Here is a 24,105-nt window from a genome sequence, read left to right as displayed (position 1 = left end):
CGAGAAAATAATGTTTTAAATTTTTTTTTACTGAAAAATCAGCGATTAGGATAGGGCGCCTTCCGCTAGTTCAAATACCTAAAGGGTGAATGGAAAATGGATGTTAGTCGTAGCGTCAAATACCTGGGACATATTATCACAGAAGACATGAAAGACATCGAGGATATGGAAAGGCAAAGAAGAGCGATATCCGTAAGAGCAGGTATGCTGTCAAGGCCTTTTCACTTTTGCAGTACAAACTTGAAAAATATACTTTTCAACGCATTTTGCACTTCACTGTACACGTCAGAACTGTGGGTGGATTACACTACATCCCAATGGCATAAGCTAAAAGTCGCTTACAATAATGTTTATCGCCAACTATTCCGCCTACCGAGATACTGCAGCGCCACGGAAATGTTCCTGGAGGGATGAGTACACTCTTTCAGAGCGCTTCTCCGCCATCACATGGCAGCTTATGGCGCAGACTATGCCAATCAAGTAACAAAATCATCACTGCCATTGTTGCCTGGATGGAGGCCCTTCTGATGGCCTTCTGGAGACGGGAGATGTCGAATATCCTATATAAATAAATAAAAATATCCTCCATAAACGGATGCTTACACTCATTTTTGTGTTTATATTTTATCTTTTTTCACTTAGTTTCCGCTTTTTTGTGCCTATCGGAATCACCTACGTATTATTTATTTTCTTACTCTAATTATGTATATTATTTCAAATATGGAATGTATTCCATTGCGCTACCCCTGCATACACTCTGGAACATAAATATACAACTCTCTAGATCGATATCTTCGGGCTTTTTGTATCCAACAGAATTATACAGTACTTAACCACAGATATACAAGCAGTACTTACCGTGCGGAGCAGAGCAGTAGACAATGTAGAAAAAACTCAAGGCCATTTAAAAAAAGGTGCAACCATAGACAATATAATTGCACTGAACAGTTCATTATTTATCCCAAAAAACTAAATAAAAATGTCCTTGAAGCAGAAAAATGTCGAAATGTTTTCCGGGGGCGAGGTTCATTTGACGAGGAAAACTTTTACAGTTTATTTTCTTAAGAAGAAACTTTGCCAGTGAAACTTTTTAATCTAAGAAAAAAACCCAAAATGACAAGAAATTTGCAAAAACACCCATAAAAAACATGATTTTCCGACAGTACGACGATGAATTCCGACATTTTTCTGCCTATTTTGAACTCATGGTTACAGATGTTTCAAAATCTTTAATTTCACTAAAACAATAAGATAATACAGGATAATACTAATATAACATGAATAAGTTTGTCGATATAATAAATAACATTTATACGTTGTGGAGGAAGACATATGCCAAATATGAAGCATTTTTGAACAAAAAATTTTTAACCTAAAAACTGTCAATTCACTTTCAACTTGAACTTACGTAGGTAGGTTGAATATTTATGTTTGTAACTCGCTAACACTATACTGGCTTTGTATTTTTATTCCGAAGAACTTTAACAAGCAATATTTTCGACGCGAAATGATAGTATTTCGGTAGCAAATGCCAACCTGCGTGCATAAATAAACCACTCTCATTTTGTTTGAATGATTTGATAACAGTAAAACGACAACATTCTGTCATCTCTTTCTGTTACTCTAGTCATTGTGGTAAAGAGCGAGAGATCAAACCAATCCTTCTGCTCTAACCAACGAGATCTGAGCTTTTAGCCATATTATTTGTTTTCTATAAGAATAATGAGGTGGGCGTGGTGGTTTCAAATAGGTTTCAAGGCCAAAGCTTAGTTAAATGCCTCTCTCTGGAATAAATTCTTATTATTATTATAACAATATCATCAACGAAAAATAACAATTTAAGAGCTAATTTTAGTTTCTTTTAGGTGACATCTGGCTTTATTTTGAAAATCGAGTTGGTAACACTGGTCGATATTGTCTATGTCAATTTAATATGTGACATCGGTGACGTCTGACGTCTTAAAGTAACTGACAGATATTATAAATATTATTGTTCGGTGCCAAAAGTAGTGATAATAAAGACAACAGGGATTTATAACTCGTTAATAATATCGATTTAGCCTGAATACGTGTGTACTATTGGTACTTATTCTGGTCATGAATCCCCATATAAATACGATTTCTCCTCCACACCCACAGTCTTCTGATTCAAACATGACATTAGACACAGAAGAGGATTCACCCGTAAACGGACACAAGACTGCAGCAGACGCGAAGGAAGGCAATACTCCGATGAGATTCTGGTCTGATACAATACTTGCAGAAACTTTCTTAGAAACGAATTATCTGAAGAAACCGTCATCATATGAAGAACACTTGATAATGAGAATGTACCTCAGATGGTACATGGGATTTGAAATGGGTTCAATCAACCCTGCAGAATTGGTATGTCAAATGGCCCTACTTACTCCTTCAAGCCCAGAAAAAGATAAATCCATATTCGAATATTTATTTGGATTGACGAATTTTGACGGAATTACATACCCATCAAAAATAAGAAGAACTTTGATTCCTGTGCGAAATGTTAGACTCCCTGAACTAACTCCCAGTATGTTAAACAGTTATTACATTTACAAATCTTCCGAACGTAATGCTAAAGAACAGGAAACAGAACTAAAAGAAAAAGAAAAATCTGTAATATGTTCATTTTATTCATACGCCAAAACCACACTTTCTATTACAGAAAAAAATAATTTTCAGGTAATTGCCTTGAAGTGTTACTTGGGTCTCTCAGCTCTAGTAACATTAAGACTTATATCTAAACGAACATTGTCCGTCCAAACATTCCTGAAAGAGAGATTTGGCAAAATGTATAAACAACTCTTTAAACTTTCTATTAATATCAGGACATGTGCACCCCATCTCAAATCTCTGGATGACGTTAAGAGGGGGCTTGATCTTCGACTTCCTAATATAAAAATAACTCTTCATGCTATAATACTACAGTACACCATGTGTGTAAACTATCCCAACATGTTAGAACGTAATGTTCGTTACATGTTATATAGCCTGTTATTATTTATTCAATTTCATGGACTTCCTCTTGTGCGCCTTTATTTTAGCTTTATTAAATATAATAGTGCTCCAATCATCACCAATAATCTAGTTGCTACTGAAGAATCAGCCTCTTTAAAATTGCTCTCAATTTTTTTTAATCATTACTACGGATTAGACAACGCCCCTTTCCATGAAATGCGTGAAGATCAAATACATGGGCAAGTTTCTTGGAAATGGTGCCGTCTCTTGGACGAGAGCTATTTTACTGAATTAAAAATTTTGCCTAATGCACAAATGGCCTATAACATGGCCGAAGTGGTGGCTACTAATGGTATTCCACAAAAAAATGTGTGGAATATGGTTGGATTCAAGAATAACCTGGATGTTGATATGAAAAAAAAAGCAGAGATATTTTGTAAATTAATGAATTTAACAATTGAAAAAGAATTAAAGAAAAATTTGGAGGACTTGATTTTTAAATGTCATTGACTTAACCTATGGCAAACCGTTTGTGCACCAGTGACAATAATTTTTTCCTACCGTCAAACAGTTCATGCACTGCTGGCATTGGAATTTCACCCTAGTTGGAATTTTTTATATGCGATTTAAACCTGTATGCCATGAGAAAGTGCATCAAATTTTTAACAGCATCGCTTGCACTTGAAACACTTTTAGAGTGAATTTTTTATTTCATTTTTGATTTCTCTCAAAAAGGTTATGGTTTTCCAAAGGTAAATCAGCAACAAAAACAATGACTCCATTTTGGATTATTTAATTTTATAATACTTATTGTGTATTCATTTTATTATAATATTTGTAGGATCTCTAGCTTGTTATATGGTTGGGTGCACTGGCCAGAGATGTCTCTGAATGTTGGATATTTGTTCAGTCGCTGAAGCAGTTGATGATATAATATAAATATGTACTTATCCATTAGATGACTTTATAAATAAATCAAAATTAATAATTGTTATATCAAAAATCAAACTTTCCCAATAATATCCTGTACGGGATAACATCCTTCATTCGTAGGGTGCACCGGGCCTTAAATCGAATAGTAAAATCTAAAATAGGAAGTGACTTATATCACTAAGAAGATTGTGATTTGAAATGAAATTAAAATCAGTCTGATGCCATGGAGTTGTATTGCTGCCCCCTGTCTAAATTACACTTAAAGGTACAGATGAAAAAAGCCTTTTGTACAGCTTGATATATATAAAAAATAATAAATATTTCATTGGTCTAAGAAAGCTTCTATGTACAGACATCTAATAATCAACATCTAAAATTACTCAAAATTTGAAATACACACTTTTGTTTGTAGTTTTCAATTATTTTTTAAACTTTATTACATTATAAGGCCTTGAAGGCCTTAGTCGTAAGACAGTAGTTATAGGCCTTTGTCGTAAGTCACTAGATATAAGTCATAGAGGTATGTCACTAGTGTTAAGTCAGAGTAGTTCTAGTATTAACTATTTAAGAAATATATTTGTACAGCGCCCTTGAGGTGATTTCTCACGAAAACGGCGCTATATAAATTAGCCAAATATTATAATTATGAGGTATAGGTAGTGACCAGAACCATATATCCCGTTTTGAACAAGACCGTCCTGTTTTGCGGTGGGAACTCTGTGCAAATTTCAACACTGAAAGGCTTATTGATAACTGGGGTATATATTAATGAAAAACATAACAATTTCACTCTATTTCTGGGTTTATATATTTTACATTAAAAAAAATTCTCATATTGACATATAACTTTTTATTATTTTTGGCATTTAACTTCATGAATAAAATCTATGATGATGAAAGATGAGTTCTTGTTTTTTATTTACTAAATTCCCGTCCTCCCACCGAAGACCTGGAGAGGAGGCGTTAAGGAAAGAGTTGATTGAATGATTATGGTATACTATGTTGCGGCCCGCGTAACATGGCAAACATAGGAATAAAGCCTAAAAAAATAGTTCGGTGTGGCTGCTGTACAAATCCCTAATATTATTAATTAATACAATTATTAATATTGGTTGGCTATCCCACCTACCTATGCCATAATGCAGGTAAAAAGTAAATCGATAATATTGTACAGGCGTAACATTTGCAAAGTTTGATTCAAAACACGTTTCACAGAATTTGAACAATTCCTGAAATTTCAAAGTTAATATTTATCTTAACCTGCCGGGCGGGACGTACAAATACGTCAAACGTAAACAGTATCGGGTACGGGTAGGACATATGAATACGTCCTTGAAATATATGTTGCGCCCTGGAACGAGCGGGACGTATATTTCCGAACATATCACACGGAAATTGAGTTTTCAATTTTTACATATTTTAATTTTTTAAACTCTATGTTTCTCTTTGTGTACTTTTATTTATAGTTCTGTAATTATAACTTTTTTATACTTTTTGTAATCTTTATAATTGTTTGTAAATATTCTATTTTTTTAACTCTATGTTTTCACTTTTTTGATGCATAAATAAAAAAAAATAAAAATATGAAATTACGTCCACCGGGCGTGACGTATGAATACGTCCTAGAGAAAGAGTTTGCGCCCGTTATATGCTGCGTAATTCAAAACTGAACTCCCCGGTTAACAGGTTAATATATAAAATCATGTGTGACTGTGTTCGTACACGCTAATCTCCAAAACCGAACAACCAATTTCAATGAAATTTTGTAAATGTGTATTGTTGGTTCCAACTTGAAATATAGGAAAGTTTTAACCCAAATTTATTTTTTTTAGATTTCTCATCAAATATACATACAACAACAAATTTTAACTTCCCTACGTAGAAGGCGGTCTGTGGCAGGACAACGTCTTGTATTATAAAATGCATTACAAATGGTTGATTTAAGTTTAACAGGTTTCTAATCTTATATATAAAAATTCAGCCTGTGTATGTTTGTGCTAGCGAAACTCGAAAAGTAGCCGACCGATATCGCTTATAATTTCAAAGTTTTTTGTTATTAGTGCCAGGAGTGTTTAGAGATGTTTAAATGGTAGAAGTAGTCGGGGATACGACTAATATCTAGAACGCAATATCTCTGAACCGTAATGAGATACAGAGTAGAATTAAAGTCGATGTAATGTAGTGTTTTAACAGTAGCATTGTGGTATACAGTAGTGAATGGGGAAAGAAGTTGGAGGCGCCCGAGAAAGAAATTATCAATAGCGAAGCATTGCGGAAGATCAACTAGTTAATTTATATATTCTACGACCAAATGGGAATTTACAAGCATTTCATATACATAATAGTTTTGTTATTTACAAAATCAATGTGGAAGGATTGTATTATTTGACATTTTATTTTCAATTCAGCTTGTAAACTGCACCCCCACATAATAATAATTTAAAATATTAAATCTGATTAAAATGTTTAAATTGCTATCTGACGGAAACTTTAGCTAGGAAGTAGACGACTGCCATCTAGCAGACATATGCAGTTTTAAAATTGAATCCTCAGAGCTCTCATGGTGTCGTAGTCGCAGAGCGAAAAGCGCCATCTGGCGGAATATATAATTTTATTGCAGCATCATGGAATGGTGTATTTGGCTTAAGTAAGAACACAGTACCGTAAATGGTGTCGGCTGTTAAAGTCATATTGCAGTTAAACTGCGTATTGTCTCAGAATAAGGTATACAGCTTTTTAGAAGTTTGGATGCAAACCACAAAGCATATCACTGCCGTCTTTGAAACATTAATTTAGTTATTGAAGAAAGCAAACACTTTGTGGCTTGACATTATATATAAATGTTTTTTGTTTTAAACCACTTTATTGAGTTATATGTTTTGATGCCTTCTTCCTCTCGCACATGCTTTCTCTTTTCTATTTGTTTACCTTGTAATTGTCATCTGTATTTAATTTAGTTTATATTTCCACAATGGAGTACTGGTACCTACCCTGATGCTTGGAAGTGAGGCATGGAACTGGAAAAGGAAGGATGAAAGTAGACTGAATGTTGTTGAAACGAGATCCCTTAGGCATATGTGTGGTAAAACCATGTATGATTGTGTGAGAAATGTGGGGATCCGCAAAGAGTGCAAGGCTGATTTAAGCGTAATGAGTAAGATTAAGAAATGGACGCTTGGATGGTTTAGGCATGCAGAGTGAATGAGCAACGAAAGGAATGTAAGGAGAATATATGCTGCAAATGCGAATGGTAAGTCGGGGACGCCCGAGGAAGACATGGAACGATCAAGTGAATCAGATACTCGAGTCGGGCCATGTCAAGAGTCAGAATAATAGAAGAGTATGTATGGGACGATGTATGAATGTGAATGAGGCAAGAAGTGTATGCCAAGACCGAGTTATTTATCGGTCCGTCCTCTCCACCTACACCTGCGGAGAAACGGCGTGATGGTTAGTTAGTTATATTTCCATTGTCCTGAAGAAGGTTGAGTGCAACTGAAGCCTGTCGACCTATACAACTCAATGAAGTGGTTTGAAACAAAATAAAAAAAAATCATTCAATTAACTTAGTTTAAATGCAGGTTGAAAAGATGTGCATCACCATAATAATTGTTAGAGTACCGAAAATTAGAACAGTTACTGCCATCTAGCGAAAAAAGTTGTAATGCAATTTGAAAACTTCACCAGAGAAGTTAGCCATATAAAATATTAGAGTAATGTTGTGTCGAAGATTGTTAAAACGGTTTTTAAAAATGCAGGTGCAACATGGTTGACATAATTGCACCATTTGATATACTAAGTGTTTATATTTTAAAACGAAATTTGAACACAGATCAGTGGCGGATCCAGGGGGGGGGTCACGGTGGTCATGACCCCCCCCCTGGATCCCAGCCCAGGGGGGGGGTCATGACTACCTAGGTCCTGGGCCCATCCAGGACCTAGGTGGACCACTAATTAAAATTGTTAAACATAATGTTTTTATATATTTTTTGTCACAATATAAATTTTATTTAAGTACTTTCAATATTTAATTAATTTAATATAATACTTTGTTTGACGGCAAACGCATTATTCGGGAACGAACGCATCGAAAATTTGAATGTTACCGCGTCACCGCGCACCGCCACCGGCGCGCGCTTCGGCCGCCACCTTTCATATTATTATGACACATTTCGTGTAACCACGTGTGACGCTTGCGCGCGCTTTGTTTCGACTAACGTCTAGCGTCTAGCAAAACCTAACCTCAATCGGAACGACTAAACTTTATTAATAAAGTGTTTACTTTTATTTGTTTACTAAGTTAAAAAAAATAAGTTCCAATATAAGTAATAGTGTTCTTAAAAATTGTTGCTGCAAATTCAATTCATTACAAGAAATGGTAAGTAATCTAATCAGTTTCTTCATTATGCCAGTGTATGTGTGTTTAAACTCAAATGTTATTTGTTAATGTTCTAAGGCTGGGGTTAGACTCGTAAGTTTTTTTCCTGTAAATCGCACTTGAAGGCGAGTTTGGCCAAATTCCCAATGTAAACGACACCAAAAGTCACTTAACGTAATTTTAGTAAGTTACAGAACTTATTCTTTCGGAAGTTTTTTGACAGGTCTGGACAGGTCTAACGCGCCCGCGCGAATTACCAGCCTTCCTATACTTCCTAAAGCAATTCTTAAGGCGAGACACAACCTCGTTCATCGAGGTTTTGCCCAAGGCTAACATTTTAATTTATTTCGGCGAAATTATAATTGAATTTAAAAAAAATAAAATTATGCCGCACGAGGGATGCAAGTTATTTATATTTTAGATTAATAAAACAATACCTTACAATTAATATATTTTACGTTCAACGATTTTAAAACTTTATAACCCGTGTATAACTATAAAGTTAGCGGACGTAGCGGTAAGTACCAGATTTTATTTTTCTAGATGATGAATTAATAACTTCGGAAGTGGACACATTTTTAATATTTGTAACAAATTCTTCAGAATCAATTAAAATGAAGGCTAAAAGTGTGGTTAATTTTTTTACTAAGATTACGAAAACGTTAGTAATTTTTTTTAGAAATGCATAGTATTATTTTTAATGATGGATTTTGAATGATTTACATGAAAATGTTCCGTCTCCGATTATGTTCGCTTAATTTTGTAAAATTCCACACTGATTATTTTTTTTATACGGCAACACTTTGATATCCGGCGAATTTTTGAATTTGACGTTTAACGTTCACTAGATTTATTGTTTGTTCTCTGCGAACTTAACCACTTAACCTTTGATTTGACTTTTTGCATGAGTAGGTGATTTGGTATATTTATGCTTTTTGCTAAAGATGGCGGTGTTTTGACAGATGTTATGAACAGAACTCCGTACAATTTCATGCCATTTTTGTGACATTCGTGTGGAAAACGTTCTTTTTTAAATGACTTTCGGCTAGTTAATTACCGTTTTTTTGCACATATAAAATTATGTCCCGTCTTTCCGGTTTATAAAAAATTGTCTGATTTTTCGAGTTGAAATTTTAAAAAAATCACCAGGGTTTCAAAAATACGATTAAAAAAAAATACGGAACGTCTTAGAATATTTGTATATATTATTATCAAAATTAAATTATAACTTCTTGTAACTGTAACTGACCGGACCTAAGTCCTCCATCACAACACAAGCAAGCATTTTCGGCTTTCTGTGGTAGTGGTAGGAGTTATTGTTGGGTTATTCGTAACCCGGGAATGTTTGTCTTTCTTTAAAAAAAAAAAAAACTTGACCACGACTACGTGACCCCCCCCTGGCGCCAAAGCTGGATCCGCCCTTGACACAGATGCAGCATTTTGTACCAAAACAATCCGATTGCGGGAAGGAAGAAAATTAAACGGTTACTGCCATCTAACGGATATTTATTTTTGCAACTTTAAAACTGCATCGCCGAAGAAGCGGCGTCGAAAATTTTACCTAAGTGTGCCATCTAGCGGGGAGTTTAAAAAATAACATGAAAACTGACTGGAATATTGACAAATTTTAACGTTTATTTTTTAATTTTCAAACTGTTTCTTCATAGTAAAGACGAAATTATTAAAACAATTAAAAGATAAAAAATACGCTCGTAAAATATATATATTCAAATCCTGTGGCCCCTTAATGAAATTATTTTATCAGTTACCGCCATCTGTTGCATTTACGTGCATCATTCTTGCCGATTTTACAAGTATGTGGTTTGTGTCACCGCTAAATGCACAATATTTCAAGTAAAATGACGTAACAGAGACGGAATTATTAAAATAATGGAAAATAAACAAAAAAACACGACAGTAAAATATAAATATTCAAATTATTTGTCTTATTTTTTGTCTAATAAAATTATTTTATCAGTTACCGCTATGTGTTGCATTTTCGTGCAATATTCTTGCTGATTCTACAAAAATGTGGTTCGTGCCACCGCTAAATGCACAAAAAATTCAAATAAAATATAATAGATAAAGACGGAATTATTAAAATAATAAAAAGCATAAAAAACTTTAGTAAAATATATGTAAATTCAAATTCTTCTTCATTAAATGTTTTATTTATTTAATAAAATTATTTTATTAGTTACTGCCATCTGTTAAATTTTCGTGCATTATTCTTGCCGATTTTACAAACTGTGGTTTATGTCACCGCTAAATGCAGCATAGTTTCATGTATAATATAACAGATGTCGTTGCTAGTCACAATTCAGCTGGTTGTTCTCGGGGTTTCAGTAACACGGCGCCTAAGCTCAACTCCACCCCCCGAAACTCCCACCCGTCCCAACCGTGCACTTGGGCGGCGTTTAGTTTGCAGAATTGCCGCAACGATAAACTTTCACTCATGGCGGGAAATTGAATGGACCATCGTGCGTGTGATGTAAAAAAGAACTGATAGGAAACAAAGTTCGTAGTGATGATGTATAGAGATTTTTGTTCACAAAAAAATTTCATATTTATTTATTTTATTTAATTTAGGAACTATTATATAATCTATCGGTAAATTTAATTATTGATAAAGTTTGAAAATTTTGAAAAGTTGAAACAAATTGAGAGATCAATCATATGAATTTTGCAAGATATAAAGTATTTTTTACTAAATATGTTATGAATAAAAAATGTTAATAATTATGCAATGTCTGAATATTTAAAACTATTGATGACATATTTATAAAAAATAAACATTTAATTAAATATTCGAATTAGACATCGGCATTTTTTTTAAAAACGATACGTATCTATTAATTTTAAAATTTTGGGCACAATTTGGATTTACTTTACATGCATAATAAAAGAATGCAATAAAATAAAGAATTAAATGAAAATTTAACTACTACGTTTTTGGACTGCTTTTGTAAAGTATTGAGAAATATAAGATTATGAATCACAAATAAATCGAAAATTCCGATATGCCACCGTTTCAATAAAAAAAAATTCTCTTATTTATTCAATAATATTATTTTTCAATTTGTAAAAACCAAATTCTGTCGTGTAGTTATTATTACGCGTGTTAGCAGTATCGCGTTTTGAAGGCACTATCAAACTGATAATATAATATTGACATTACAAACTTTCAGAAGGCGGCAGTTGTCGCGCGTAATACACACGAGAATAAGATTTAATTTTTTTACAAAAATAATAATAATATCATTTATTTGTACAAAAGAAAAACTTTAAACTAACATGTTCTTCTATAAATGAAAACAATAAAATGAATAAATATTTTGTGCGCTGAGCCAGGGATTTTCCTTTTTAGAAAAAATTTACACAATAAATCTCATGTTTGAAATACCAGAAGAGCATCAAATAATATGAAGGGTTTTTTTTAATAAAAAGCATCCAAAGAGATTGAAACACCCTGAACCGTCATCAGAAGACCTCACAGAAAACTGCATTCATAATACAGAGTGCTGAGCGGGAACTTCACTTTTTAAAACATCATAAAACAAAAAAGTATTTGATATTTCATTTTTATTCTTTTTTCTTTACATAGAAGTATATTTAAAGTTTTGTTTGTAAATATTTTCCAATAATTTTTTTTTAAAAGATTATTTTTAAAATGAGGAAGTTCCCGCGCCGAACCCTGTATTAATATTTGAACAAAGACCCTCAGCATTTTAAGCTTGATTTTAATTAGGTTAGAAAATTTATTACACGAGTCCCGTAATAAATTGACACAAAACGACAAGAAAAAAAACAAAAATAGTGTCGTCATTATAAACAGCGATGATTCATAATTTTTAAAAAATAATTATTATATAGACTTGATAAGAATTGAAACTTGACTGAGTTCCTCTTCAGTCAGCAGATAAATGTTTTGCACCCTTGATAAACTTGACACTGTCAGCTGGCAGCCACGTTACGTTCGGCGTCACACAATCGACAAAAGAATGTTATTATGTTCGTGCTGTAATCTCATTATGTGTATTTAAGGTCGCGGGTCAGAGGGTCGGTGTGTCGGGCACTTAGGGACCCGAGAAATCGCATTACTTGCGTAGCTACATTAAATAAAGAAAGGCTTATGATTACTAGAATAATATTACGACCATAATCAACCTAATCGACCGAAGGTTTTGGGTATTACTGCCGTGATGGGGTTTGCCTCGCTTTTCTCGCAGCGGTTTAATAGCGACGGGCATAATTGATATCCATTTATAAAAAAAAAAATACACTTAGGTAGGACCTTAGAAAAAAAACTATTTGGAATATTGAAAAATCATTACCTAATCATTGAATTGCATGATAATTCTTGATACAATCAGTTCCAATTTTCTTAAATGCATGACAAATTCGAGTTCATCAAACAAGCGCTACAATCACTGACAGACAAAATTGAGTAAAGTGTATGAAACTTGAACTAAACGACGTTAGAAAGAAAAAATACCAAGCTAAATTAAAATGTACGCCTCTATGAAACCAGAGGATCCATCTGAAATATAAGAAAAAAAAAAGAAATCTTGTGAATTTTTTTTATTATTTTTATATGAAACCACATATAGTGAGGTGACAGTAATGTTTAAAATACGTTTGTCTAATACAAGTGTGTTTTTTATTAGTAATTTTTCCCCAGTGTTTAGATGAAAAACCGTAAGGTGAGCCAATTTTAAAACTTTTGTCGTTTTGCATTATTTTTTTTACATTTAAAAAATTATACGTTTATTACTAATAATAATAGTTGAAAGCGTATTTCATCACCTATCAAAAACAATGATTGTTTTTTAGATACGTTAAATAATTTAATTTATTTTATTGCAAATCGATAAAATACAGGGTTTTCCAATTAGAGGTGTTATTTTGAATAGCCCGCTATTTCGGTAGATGTTACTTTTGAAGCTGTCATTTTTTGACATTTGACAAGTAGAAACTACTATAATAAAAATGGAACGACACACGCTTCAACAACGCATTGAAATTATTAAAATTCACTTGAGTGAATCAAATGCAAATCATCTTGAGTGATGAGGCCCATTTCCACCTCGGTGGCTTCGTCAACAAGCAAAATTGTCGCATCTGGGGCTCGGAAAACCCAAGAGTTATTGTTTAAAAGCCTCTCTATCCTCAACGTGTGACTGTATGGTGCGGTTTATGGTCCGGCGGAGTCATTGGACCTTAATTTTTCGAAAATGAGCCATGAGCAACAGTTACGGTGAATGGATCGCTATCAAGAGATGATTAATGATTTTTTATGGCCGGAATTGGATGGTATTGATCTGGACAACGTTTACTTTCAACAAGACGGCGCTACGTGCCACACAAGCAACGAAACCATTGATCTTTTACGATTGAATATCAAAATAACACCTCTCATTAGAAAACCGTGTACAATATAATAGAATACTTCGGACTTTTGGCAGAATATGCCAGAGGCCTGAGGGGTTCAAAAAATGATGTGCCGATTGTTAGAACTGTTAACATATTAATAAAATAAAAATTAAAAAATGCCAAATTAACTGCAAACAACTCTAATATTCATTAAAACTGAAATGTTTAATTTTGCACGAAACACGTTCATTTAAAATTTCAAATTACCAAGTTAAATTAATTTTTAAATTTCCTCTAAAGCAACAGGTGTGATACTCCTTTGTTTATTTACCGTGTTCATTAGTTTGAAACTGAAGCGTTGACCTAAATATGAAAATGTGTTTTTTCTGTCTTGTTTTAAAACCACCAATAAACCGTTATATTTGTATTGACTCAACATTAGCCACAATCATATCACCTTACGATTGAGGAGGATGAAAGCCACCACAGGTATTTTGTTATATTTGTGTGTATTTTTGCTTAATAAAATTTAATGCAAGGGACTTACTTGACTTACTTTATTAAACCAGTGATTCCTGGCAGTATTTAGAGTGTAAAATATAAATGAAATTTTGGTCTCCGGTGTTAAGTTTTAAAAATGGGTCACCTTACGTTTTTTCGTCTAAACACAACTAAAATTATTGATAATAAAAAAATATATTTTATTAGACAAATGCATTATACACATTATTGTCACCTAATTTTTTTCGTTTCATACAAAAACAATAAATAAAAAAAAACGTTCCTTAAAATTTTCTCAAATTGTGTTCGTAGTCTTTGGCTTCATAGAGGTGTACATTTTAATTATTTTGTGTTTAACTTCTGTATGTGAATATAAAGCTTGGTGTTTTCTCTTTTTAAAACTGTTTAGTTCATATTTCTAACTATGGCGGTAAGGGAGACAACGATTTCTATGTAGTGTTCCGAAAAGCGAACAAATTGACTACGGATAATAGCTGTTTGTTCCCAAAGCCGAACAAATTAGCCTGAGGAGTAAATTATTGCCCTTTCTCCGATTGAACGAACCAACAGTTCGTTAAATAATAAACAACACACCGCGCCGCTCTAGAACTTATTACGACAATGAATCCATTTTGGTGAAACAGCCTTTCTTTAAAATTGGTTTTTTTTTTTTTTTTTGGGTGAATACTTCACAAGAGTCCCAACTGCTCCCGTCTGGAGCCAGTGAGACTATGGCATCCCCAATTGGGGGATGTTGTGAGGCTGAAGGTAAGTGGGGAAGGGAAAGAGGAAGGTGGGGAAGTACCTGGCTATTCAGATCTAGTCACTAAACACGGCTAAAGCCATTTGGAGCAACGTTTCAATTCTGAATGGTGGTCTTACACCAGGGCGATACTGGTAGTATCTTCCACTCTGGAACGTGCCGCAAATATACTATATATTATTTTAATTAATTAATTGTGAAATAACACAAATTAATCAAATAAAATTTATTTGCGCACGCCGGGTTCGAACCCGCGACCTTCGGAATGGCAGTCCAATGCGTTACCACTGGACTATGCCGGCCGTCAATCTAAGTTATCTCTTATCTCTAAGTGCTGGACTGGCGGCGCATAACTTATCGTTAGTTCAAGAGTTGTTAGCTCCAGAACTGTTAGTGCCGTAGCTATTAGTTCTGGAGTCTGGTACTGCTCAAATTTCGGAATAAACTCCAGGTACAATAAATGTTAATTTGTTTAGCAGCGAAGCGCGGAATTGGCAGCTGAAGGTAGACGGAAAGCAGAATGAGTGGAATGGTGTTTGTTGAGGTTATTGCTCTGTAATATTTTTGTGTCACTGGCCTCTAATAAATTTAATAATATTTTATGAGAGCAGAATAATGCCGCAATCGGATCGGATCCCGTATATGGAGAAATGCCAGGAGCCGACCAGTTTTTTTACCAACAGATAGACTAAAGACGATACTGTGCTTGTGAATTAAATAATTATTTATAATAGGTACTCGATACATTTTGATTGATATTTAAATAATTTAAATATAAATCAGAAAGGATCACACATGTGATTTTAGAGCTGAACAACCAAGTTCAGTGAAACTCAGTATGAACGAGTGGTGTCTGCAGTGAAATATAGGCTGGTCAGACGGAAACTCCGGATTTATTCAAATTTTATTCAATTTTAAAATTAAATCCAGAGTCCGAGGGGCCAACTTTGTAATCGAATTGTATATTCGGTTGGCGCTTGCACCGTACAGTTGTACATATATATATATATGGACATGTAAGTGCAGATCATTTTAAAGAACGACCTTTTGTGAAAACAGTGATTAAAATTGATTCGAGATAGATTTTACGTTGAAACTTTAACGAAATAAATTGGTAAAAGAGTTATTTAATATTTAAGAAAAATGGAAAATATATTTATATAAATTATTTATTTTGTAAGAAACAAACAGCTTTTATATAATGTACAATGATATATATAAATATACAAGTTAACTGAAGTCAAGCCACAGAAGTTTCTTATGTTAAAGTTCATTGGAAATGAAGTTTTAATATCTTAAAATTAATTTGGTGTTTATTTATTTATTTTATTTATTTATTGTTTATTTGCAAAAACAGTATGAACCAGAACATTGCAATATCGATAATTAACATTTACAAAAAAGTGAATAACAAATAGGTACATTTACAAGTGGGACAAAGAAAAAAGTTTCAAATTTAGATTTACAATTTTAAGTATTGAATAATAATATTTCACGTTTAAATACGTTGTAGGACATGTGGAAAATATCCACATTTTAAAGGTGTTTTTTTTGTGTTTTTTCTTTCACACGTGTTAAAGGAAGGGGAGAGGAAGAGGAAAATAGGAAGAGGATAGGAGATGCTCCCGATACATTCCATACTCTCATATTAATAATCGATCGTACGCATTACTTCATATCGATATTTCTTTAGGATTACGTAGGATCGTACGCATTACTTCATATCGATATTTACCAAAAATGTCAATGCTGTAAAATTTTGTATTATATTGTCCACATATACGAGGAATAGGGGAATTTTTTCGAATGTTTGTTCTACACGAGGGTAGATAAAATAAATCAGATTGTCGGGTTGATCTAGACGGAAATGAAGATTTATTAAATTGGTAAGTTCTAGTAAGTCTAGACCATTATTTAGGATTTTAAACAATAAAATTTGATCAAAAATTAGACGTCGTGTTTGGAGGGAGTTAAAATTATGAAATTTAATGGATTCGGTATAATTTGAGAAGTGTAAGTTTAGTTTATAATTTATGTGTTTAAAAACTTTTGTTTTAATTCTTTCTATTCTTTCGATATGGGCTTGGTATAAAGGAGTCCAGATCGGTGTACAGTGTTCCAGGTGCGGGCGAATATATGAGGTGTAAAGGGAATATAAAGTGTTTATGTTGTGGAAGGGTTTTGCTATGCGAATTATAAATCCCAGCATTTTATTGGCTTTGTTAATGATGTCATCAGTTTGTTGGATAAAGTTAAATTTAACATCCAGTGTTACCCCAAGGTCCCTGATATATTTTACTTCATTGATGTGTGTGCCGTTCAGTGTGTATACAAAGGATATTTTATTTTTATTACGTGTAAATGTTAATTTATTGCATTTTGCGATGTTAATAACAAGTTTGTTTAATTCACAATAGACAAAAAGACGATCGAGGTCTTCTTGAAGTTTAATGCAGTCGTTGATTGATTTAATAACTAAGTATATTTTTTTATCATCTGCATATGCTAGGTAATTAGCATGTAAAAAACATTTGTGAATATCGTATATTAAATAATAATGGGCCTAAATGAGAACCTTGAGGTACACCGGAGGGCACAGAGAAGAAGCTGGACTTTGTTCCCTCAACTAAGACACTTTGAAGTCTACTCCAAAGGTATAAAGTGAGCAACCGGAGTAAGTCACCATGGATGCCTAATTGTTTTAATTTTTTAATTAAAATAAAATGGTTTACCTCATAGAAGGCCTTAGAGTAATCAGTGTAGATTACATCTACTTGGTTTCTATTATCCATATTGCACGATAAATATTCCGTAAAATTTACCAAGTTTGTTAGTACTGATCTTTTTTGAAGAAATCCGCGTTGTTGGTTTTGTATATTACGAACAATTGTTGTGTAAATTTGATCTATACAATGCGCTCAAAAAGTTTACTAAATACCGTGAGTATTGAGATTGGGCGGTAATTTTCAATGTTAATTTTTTACCCTGTTTTATGAATAGGAATTATAATAGCTTCTTTAAACTTTGTGGGAAATTTACCTTCTTTTAGTGACATTATAAATATGTTAAGGGTAAGAAAGATTTTTGGCACATTTTTTGATGAAATATGGCGTGATACCGTCACTACCAGCACCCTTACAAACATCTAAATTTTTCAGATATTTATTGATCATTATTAATAGATTGTCAATATTTATGTAAACAATCGAAGAATCATTATTTACATAAGTAGAACTATCGATTGTGCTGATATTGTTCGTACCCATATCGCTTACGTAGGTGGACTGAAAGTGTTTAGAGAATAATTGACATACTTGATGAGCGCCGGTGCCTGATTCGTATTTAAGGTGCATGATTTGTGGAATGCCAGTTGTTTTTAGTGTAATTCCAGAGTTGTTGATTATTATTCTGAATATTAGATTCAACTTAACATATATATTTATTATAGCAATGCTTCTGTAGGTGTTTTTGTTGTGTACGTTTGATAGCGAACTCTATGTAATCTATTGGATTATTATAGGATTTCTATTTTTTATTTAGTTTGTGTTTTTCTTTGATGATTTTGATTTGAGGAGCTGAATACCAGTTTGGAAATTTTTTCTTTTTGACGAGGCGTTTGGGGACAAATTTGTTGATGGTATTATTTAAGATGTTATAAAAGGAATCAACTACTTCGTCAACGTTTGCATTTTCCTGAGTAAATGACCAGTCTATCATCGACAGATGTCGGTTGATTAACTCATAGTCGGCTTTTTTCAAACAGGCAGAGCACTTTAGTAGGAGCGTTGATAATTGGGAGTGTATCGATTTTTAATATAATTTTAAGCGATGGGTGGTGTGAGTCTTCACTGACAAGAGGATTGCATGCACGAGATACATGGCATCCCTCATTACAGATTATTAAATCTAGGATTCGGTTATTAGATTTTTTTATGTGATTATATTGTTTTAATTCGGAGTAATAAATTGTGTTAGTAAGTGAGGAACAAAGTGTATTTAAGTTTCCAGGTGTTAAGTGTGAATCATGCATTTCCCATATTATGGTGGGCATATTAAAGTCTCCAATTACGAGTAAAATGTCATCGGGATATTGATCTTTTACATTAGCGAGTCAGCAAAGGAATGAACTGAGAGCGGTTTCATATCCATGACCTTGTGGGAGATATACACAAGCTACATGGATAGTACGTTTGGATGTATAGTTAGAGGGACGAATAGTGACCCAAATGCATTCAGCATTACACACTAAGGACGGGTTGTTTCGGAGAACTTGAACAATTCTTCAAATTTCAAAGTTAATTTTCAAGTTCTGTGAAAGATATTTTTAAGTTCTGTTTTTATTTCAGTTTTGTCAAGCAACTACCCTATAATTATATAGTAACAGAATTTGAATAGGACTTTCACAGAACCCGTAAATGAACGTTGAAATTTGATGAATTGTTCAAATTCTCCGAAACAACCCGTCCTAAGTCTTCGCGAGGGTATGCGTTAAGATTGTTATGTGTTATGATCATCACTCCACCGCCTCGACGAGAATCTTCTTGGTTAATAATGCTATTCATTGAAATGTTATTTGATCTATCCCGTCTGAAAATGCTATAAAATTCCATTGGTGCTAGTTCAGGATCGAAAATAGAATTATTAAGCCAAGTTTCAGAAATATCGAATATGTAACAATCGTCATTCAATAAAATATTATTGTGAAATATTTCTGTCTAGTACGTAATCCTCTACAGTTTTGATAAAAAATAGTTATCATTGTAAATTATATAAGTTTTTTATGTGTATTGTTATTTTGATAGATATATAAGGTAAAAAATGTAGAGGTTTATGAATGACGTATACGAAATTATATACATACGATATCGTAGTAGAAAGGTGAGCAGCAAGTACGAGCAGCAAATTGGGATAAAGGGGGGTAAGGAGAGTGTGAGGAAGGAAGGGTGGAATGTTTTTAATAATGAATAGGTAGGATTGATTATTCGACGAATTATACAATCCATATCGAGATTAAATTCGACTTCTATAAACAATAACACAGGATGTGAGGGAAAAAGAAGAAATAACAATATTTAACGGAAGGTTAAATAAAAGCAATAAAAGTAAATAAAAAAATAATATTAATAAAAAAGAAAAAGATAGAAATGAAAGCAGTGCGCGATGATCTAGTTCGTTTCAAGTTAACAAGTGATATAGCTAGTTTCAGCAAATTATTCATGAGGTATTTGTGTAATTAAGTCTAAAACTACACAATTGATATAATGACATAATGAAGGAAGTTAATGTAGTGTGATAAAAAGAAGGATCAGTTTTGGTTGAAGCAAGGAAATTTAAAACAAAGCATAGTAAATCCGCGTAAATTCAGATTCTGACAGCAACAGGTGTTTTTGTTATGTACTGTGTAGTAGATGTATACTTTTTATACACTTTGTTTTTCATAGTTCAGATTTGAAAAAATGTTTTAATGTCGAGATACAATTTTGAAATAGATTCGTTTTATAGTGTCAACTAAACATAATAATATAAGCATCGTAATTTAGTGTAGGTGTATAGTAGGCATGCAGATAGTAACATTAAAATTTCAATCTTTAAAACGAATGGATAATGAAACAAATAACGAGTGCCTAATAATAACGCTACATATATTTTTACGGATTAACAGCATGATGGGAAATAAAATATATTGTTTTTTCAGAGTTCGTGAATGTTGGGTTATATGTATGCAGATATAATTGTTTATTAATGGTAATTGTGTAACTTTCCTGGTGTACTGTAACAATAAATTAAATGCGAGGGTTTCTAACAAAGCCATGTTTGAAAATACAAAAGTTTAAGTAGTGGGCCTCTGTTGTAAGGAACGTTACGTAGCAGCAGTCTGAGCACGCACGGACCACGCTCCGGCATTAATAAAATACAGGTTCATTGTTGTTTCAGATTACCTGAAAAGTACCGTGTTTTATGTTCACCTTGAATAAAAGAAAATACTGTTTTTGATGTGGGTGTTCTTAATAGGATGTTTCGTTTCGAATTTGTGTTCGTCATATTTCGTGGCAAGAAAAGGTGCCCTAACGCCAGATTAGCTAGCCCACACTTATCTTGGAAACCCTTTGGTAAATGGAAAAAGAGATCAATGATAATCACTTACCATCGCCTCTATTCTTTCCACCAGGATTCCATTCTTCCTCTGAAAAAGAAAAAAATAGCCAAATTAGCCATTTGTTTGGGAAAAGTTTAGGCAATCACGAAGTGCAATGGAAAATATATTTGCTAGAAAGTTCAAGCATTCATAAAATTGGCTGGCGTCATCTATGTTTAAAATAGCAATGGATAACACTAATGTTATTCTTTAGTAACATTTAAAACCTACTAAACTACTTTTCTAGTTTATCAGCAAGAACATACTGACAACATTTTAACATGGTACATTAGAAATATATTTTCAAACGGTGTATATAAATACTTATGATGAAGGCAAATAATTAATAGATAGATTAGAAGATTCATCGATTTGTCGGTACATGAGTTATGTTAATTTCAATTAGCAACACTAGGTCAAAAAGGCATCAATAAAAATCATCTGTATCTAATAGACACTTTCTTAGATTATACTTTACTTTAGCGGTGTAAATGGAATTATTTTCAATACTTGAGTCGGAACAACAAAAGAGAGTGTATGAGACGTTATATGACTGTGGATGACGCAAGGAGTGCGTATCGAGACAGGGTTGTATCCCGAAATGTGGATTCATGGTCCAAATTGCAAAAACGAATTGATTAGTTGGTTAACTTTTTCAATGTTAATTAGATTTTATTTATCGGTAGTGCATCCCCAACCTAAAAGTGAAAGAAAGTGGACTGTGCTGAGGCGGAGGCGAGCAATCATTAGTAAATGGACCAACTCATCTCCATTCTCCTCCATCTCCCGACAGACCGTTCCATTAAGGCGCCTTCCTACAGTTCAGCGTTTTATTATTAGATAGATGTTCTTACCCCCGGTAACTTTCAAACCTGCTAATAATCATCCTTTATCTCGGCCGCCTTTCTTCTGAACCCTTTCCCCCTCCCGTCCCTTTCGTCCCTCCCCTCCCTTTTTCAGTCATGTCCGTGAATATGATGCGGATGAGGCAGACAACCCATCACGCTGATGGGAACACTCTTCATCATTACTTATCCCTACGGGAAATAATACGTGATGGAACTTTAAAAACACTTCTAGAAGGTACTGAGTATAATATTGGCAATAGAGCACTCTGGAGACTTTCACGCTGACTGAATATCGGTGTTTAGAGGAAGTTTGTGGAAAAAATATTTAAAGTGGAAAGAAGATTTTGTTTCGACACAACATTATTATACAACTTTAAAATAAGTATAATGACGCACCTGGCTGAAATTAAAACAAATGCAGAGCGTTAAATTAAACTTGGGTATCAACGAACTTTTCAAAATAGGAATCTATTATATTAGTTTTACACATAGAATCAAATAATATTTGCGAAGTATTCGTAAAGGTAGTAATTTACCAGCATGAAATCAGTCAAATATTTTTAATTAATGAAAATACATTCTACCGCAATAAACGTCGCGCTGGTAAATACAGAACGCGAGTGGTTTCATACAAACCGTTTCTTCAAAGATTCAATTCACTTAAAGAAACTTCAAACATAAAATGCTAAGAAAGGGGAAATGAAAAAAAAAGGAATTGGCACATCTTTCTCAAGGGATCTTCTTTCTCATCAACACATTTCTGGCGCGTTTTATTGAAAACTCGATAAAAGAGTTAAAAGAAAAAACATCGGGACCAAAAGACAGACGAATGCTTTTGAACCTAAATGCGTAGAAATTTTTCCCACTGTAAAAGCTGTTCAAACCATGAAATTTTTACGTGGGGAAAACTCAGCTTTAATACAAATAACGTGTTACAATTTAAATTGCTTAAAATATCATGAATTTCAAGTTGAGAAAAAAATACAGCTATCAATGTTAAGCAATATATAATTTCCTTTATTTCCTTGGATAGGCCGAAAGGCAGCTCCTAATCAAACATAACGCGATGAAACGAAACCTTCTGACTCAGGTTGAAGGAGGTTACACAGGGGGGAGGTAATGGGGATTGAGGTTTTCAATCAGAATGGATATTTCTCTCATTCAGGGAGGCTAGATTGAAATATTTCTTAAATCTGCCTCTGCGCTTTCATTGTATCGCTTAATGGGATATTATCTTCTGAGAACTATTTCGTTTCACGGAACTTTTCCAGAATTGCACTTCGAGATTGGCTAGAATATACAAAACGTGCAGCGATGTTCAAAGGAATGAACTACTTAAAACACACAAACTCACATTAGAGCAGATTACAAGGTCTGACCATTGCAGAGCTCAGATCAACCACCGAAAATACCAAAATGTCCAAAATAACCCCGGACGATATCACCAAGGCGCGCACACTAAAATCCATGTTATAAGGTATAAATAATTACTACTATAAAATTTCGAGCAATTTCGAGTAAATTTTTTCGCTTTTCAAAGAGCTCATTTGGTTTCATAAAATCGTTATGTCTCCCTTACCCTCCTAATTATATAGAAATATGAACTAAACGGTGTTAGAAAGAGTATATACCAAGGTATACATAATTTAAATGTACACCTCTATGAAACCAAAGGTTCCGACCGCAATTTGAGAAAAATTATGAAACTTGTTCTTTTATTAATTATTTGTATATGAAACGACAAGAAGGTGAGGCGGCAGTAATGTTAATAATATATTTGTTTAGTAAAAATGTGTTCTTTTTCGTTATCAATAAGTTTTTAGACGAAAAAGCCATTATTAAAACTTTGGATTTTATTTAGAAGCGGAAATATACAAAAACTCTCCAACTTTCTGCCAGAGGCCTGAAAGAGTAGTAATTAGAAGAATTCAAAGTGTCGATAATTAGTTAGAAAAATTGAAAGATATTATTTTTTATCATTTCCTCTAATATTGCGAATTTAGTGTGGTCTCTACTAGGTCAAAGTAAGTAAGTTTGTAAAGTTGTATTAATTATAAATGAAATTTTAATAAATGAAAACAAACCATGATTGTCATGGTGCAATATTAATTACAGGTTTATGTATTTAATGATCATGATAATAAGAGTTCTGACCAACTTTAGTTAGTTTTAGATATCGAATGGACGCCAAACTACT

The 24,105-nt window shown here is 33.3% G+C and overlaps 1 protein-coding gene across 14 annotated transcripts in view; it reads right to left on the bottom strand.

Annotated features, from left to right (window-relative positions):
- The window catches only part of LOC149412399 (coiled-coil domain-containing protein AGAP005037), a 408,813-nt gene that overhangs the window by 231,714 nt on the left and 152,994 nt on the right, over positions 1-24,105 (bottom strand). For all 14 annotated transcript variants that reach the window (XM_089645768.1, XM_089645770.1, XM_089645772.1 and 11 more), the window contains one exon: positions 21,070-21,108. In XM_089645768.1, coding sequence (XP_089501894.1) covers positions 21,070-21,108 — 39 coding nt within the window. The remainder of the gene's footprint in view (positions 1-21,069; positions 21,109-24,105) is intronic.

Source organism: Hesperophylax consimilis, chromosome 23 (assembly GCF_061612785.1).
Source record: "Hesperophylax consimilis isolate HC1 chromosome 23, BYU_Hcon_1.0, whole genome shotgun sequence".
NCBI lineage: Eukaryota > Metazoa > Arthropoda > Insecta > Trichoptera > Limnephilidae > Hesperophylax > Hesperophylax consimilis.
The sequence above is the reverse complement of the archived record's forward strand: the minus strand, read 5'-3'. Positions and strand labels throughout refer to the sequence as shown.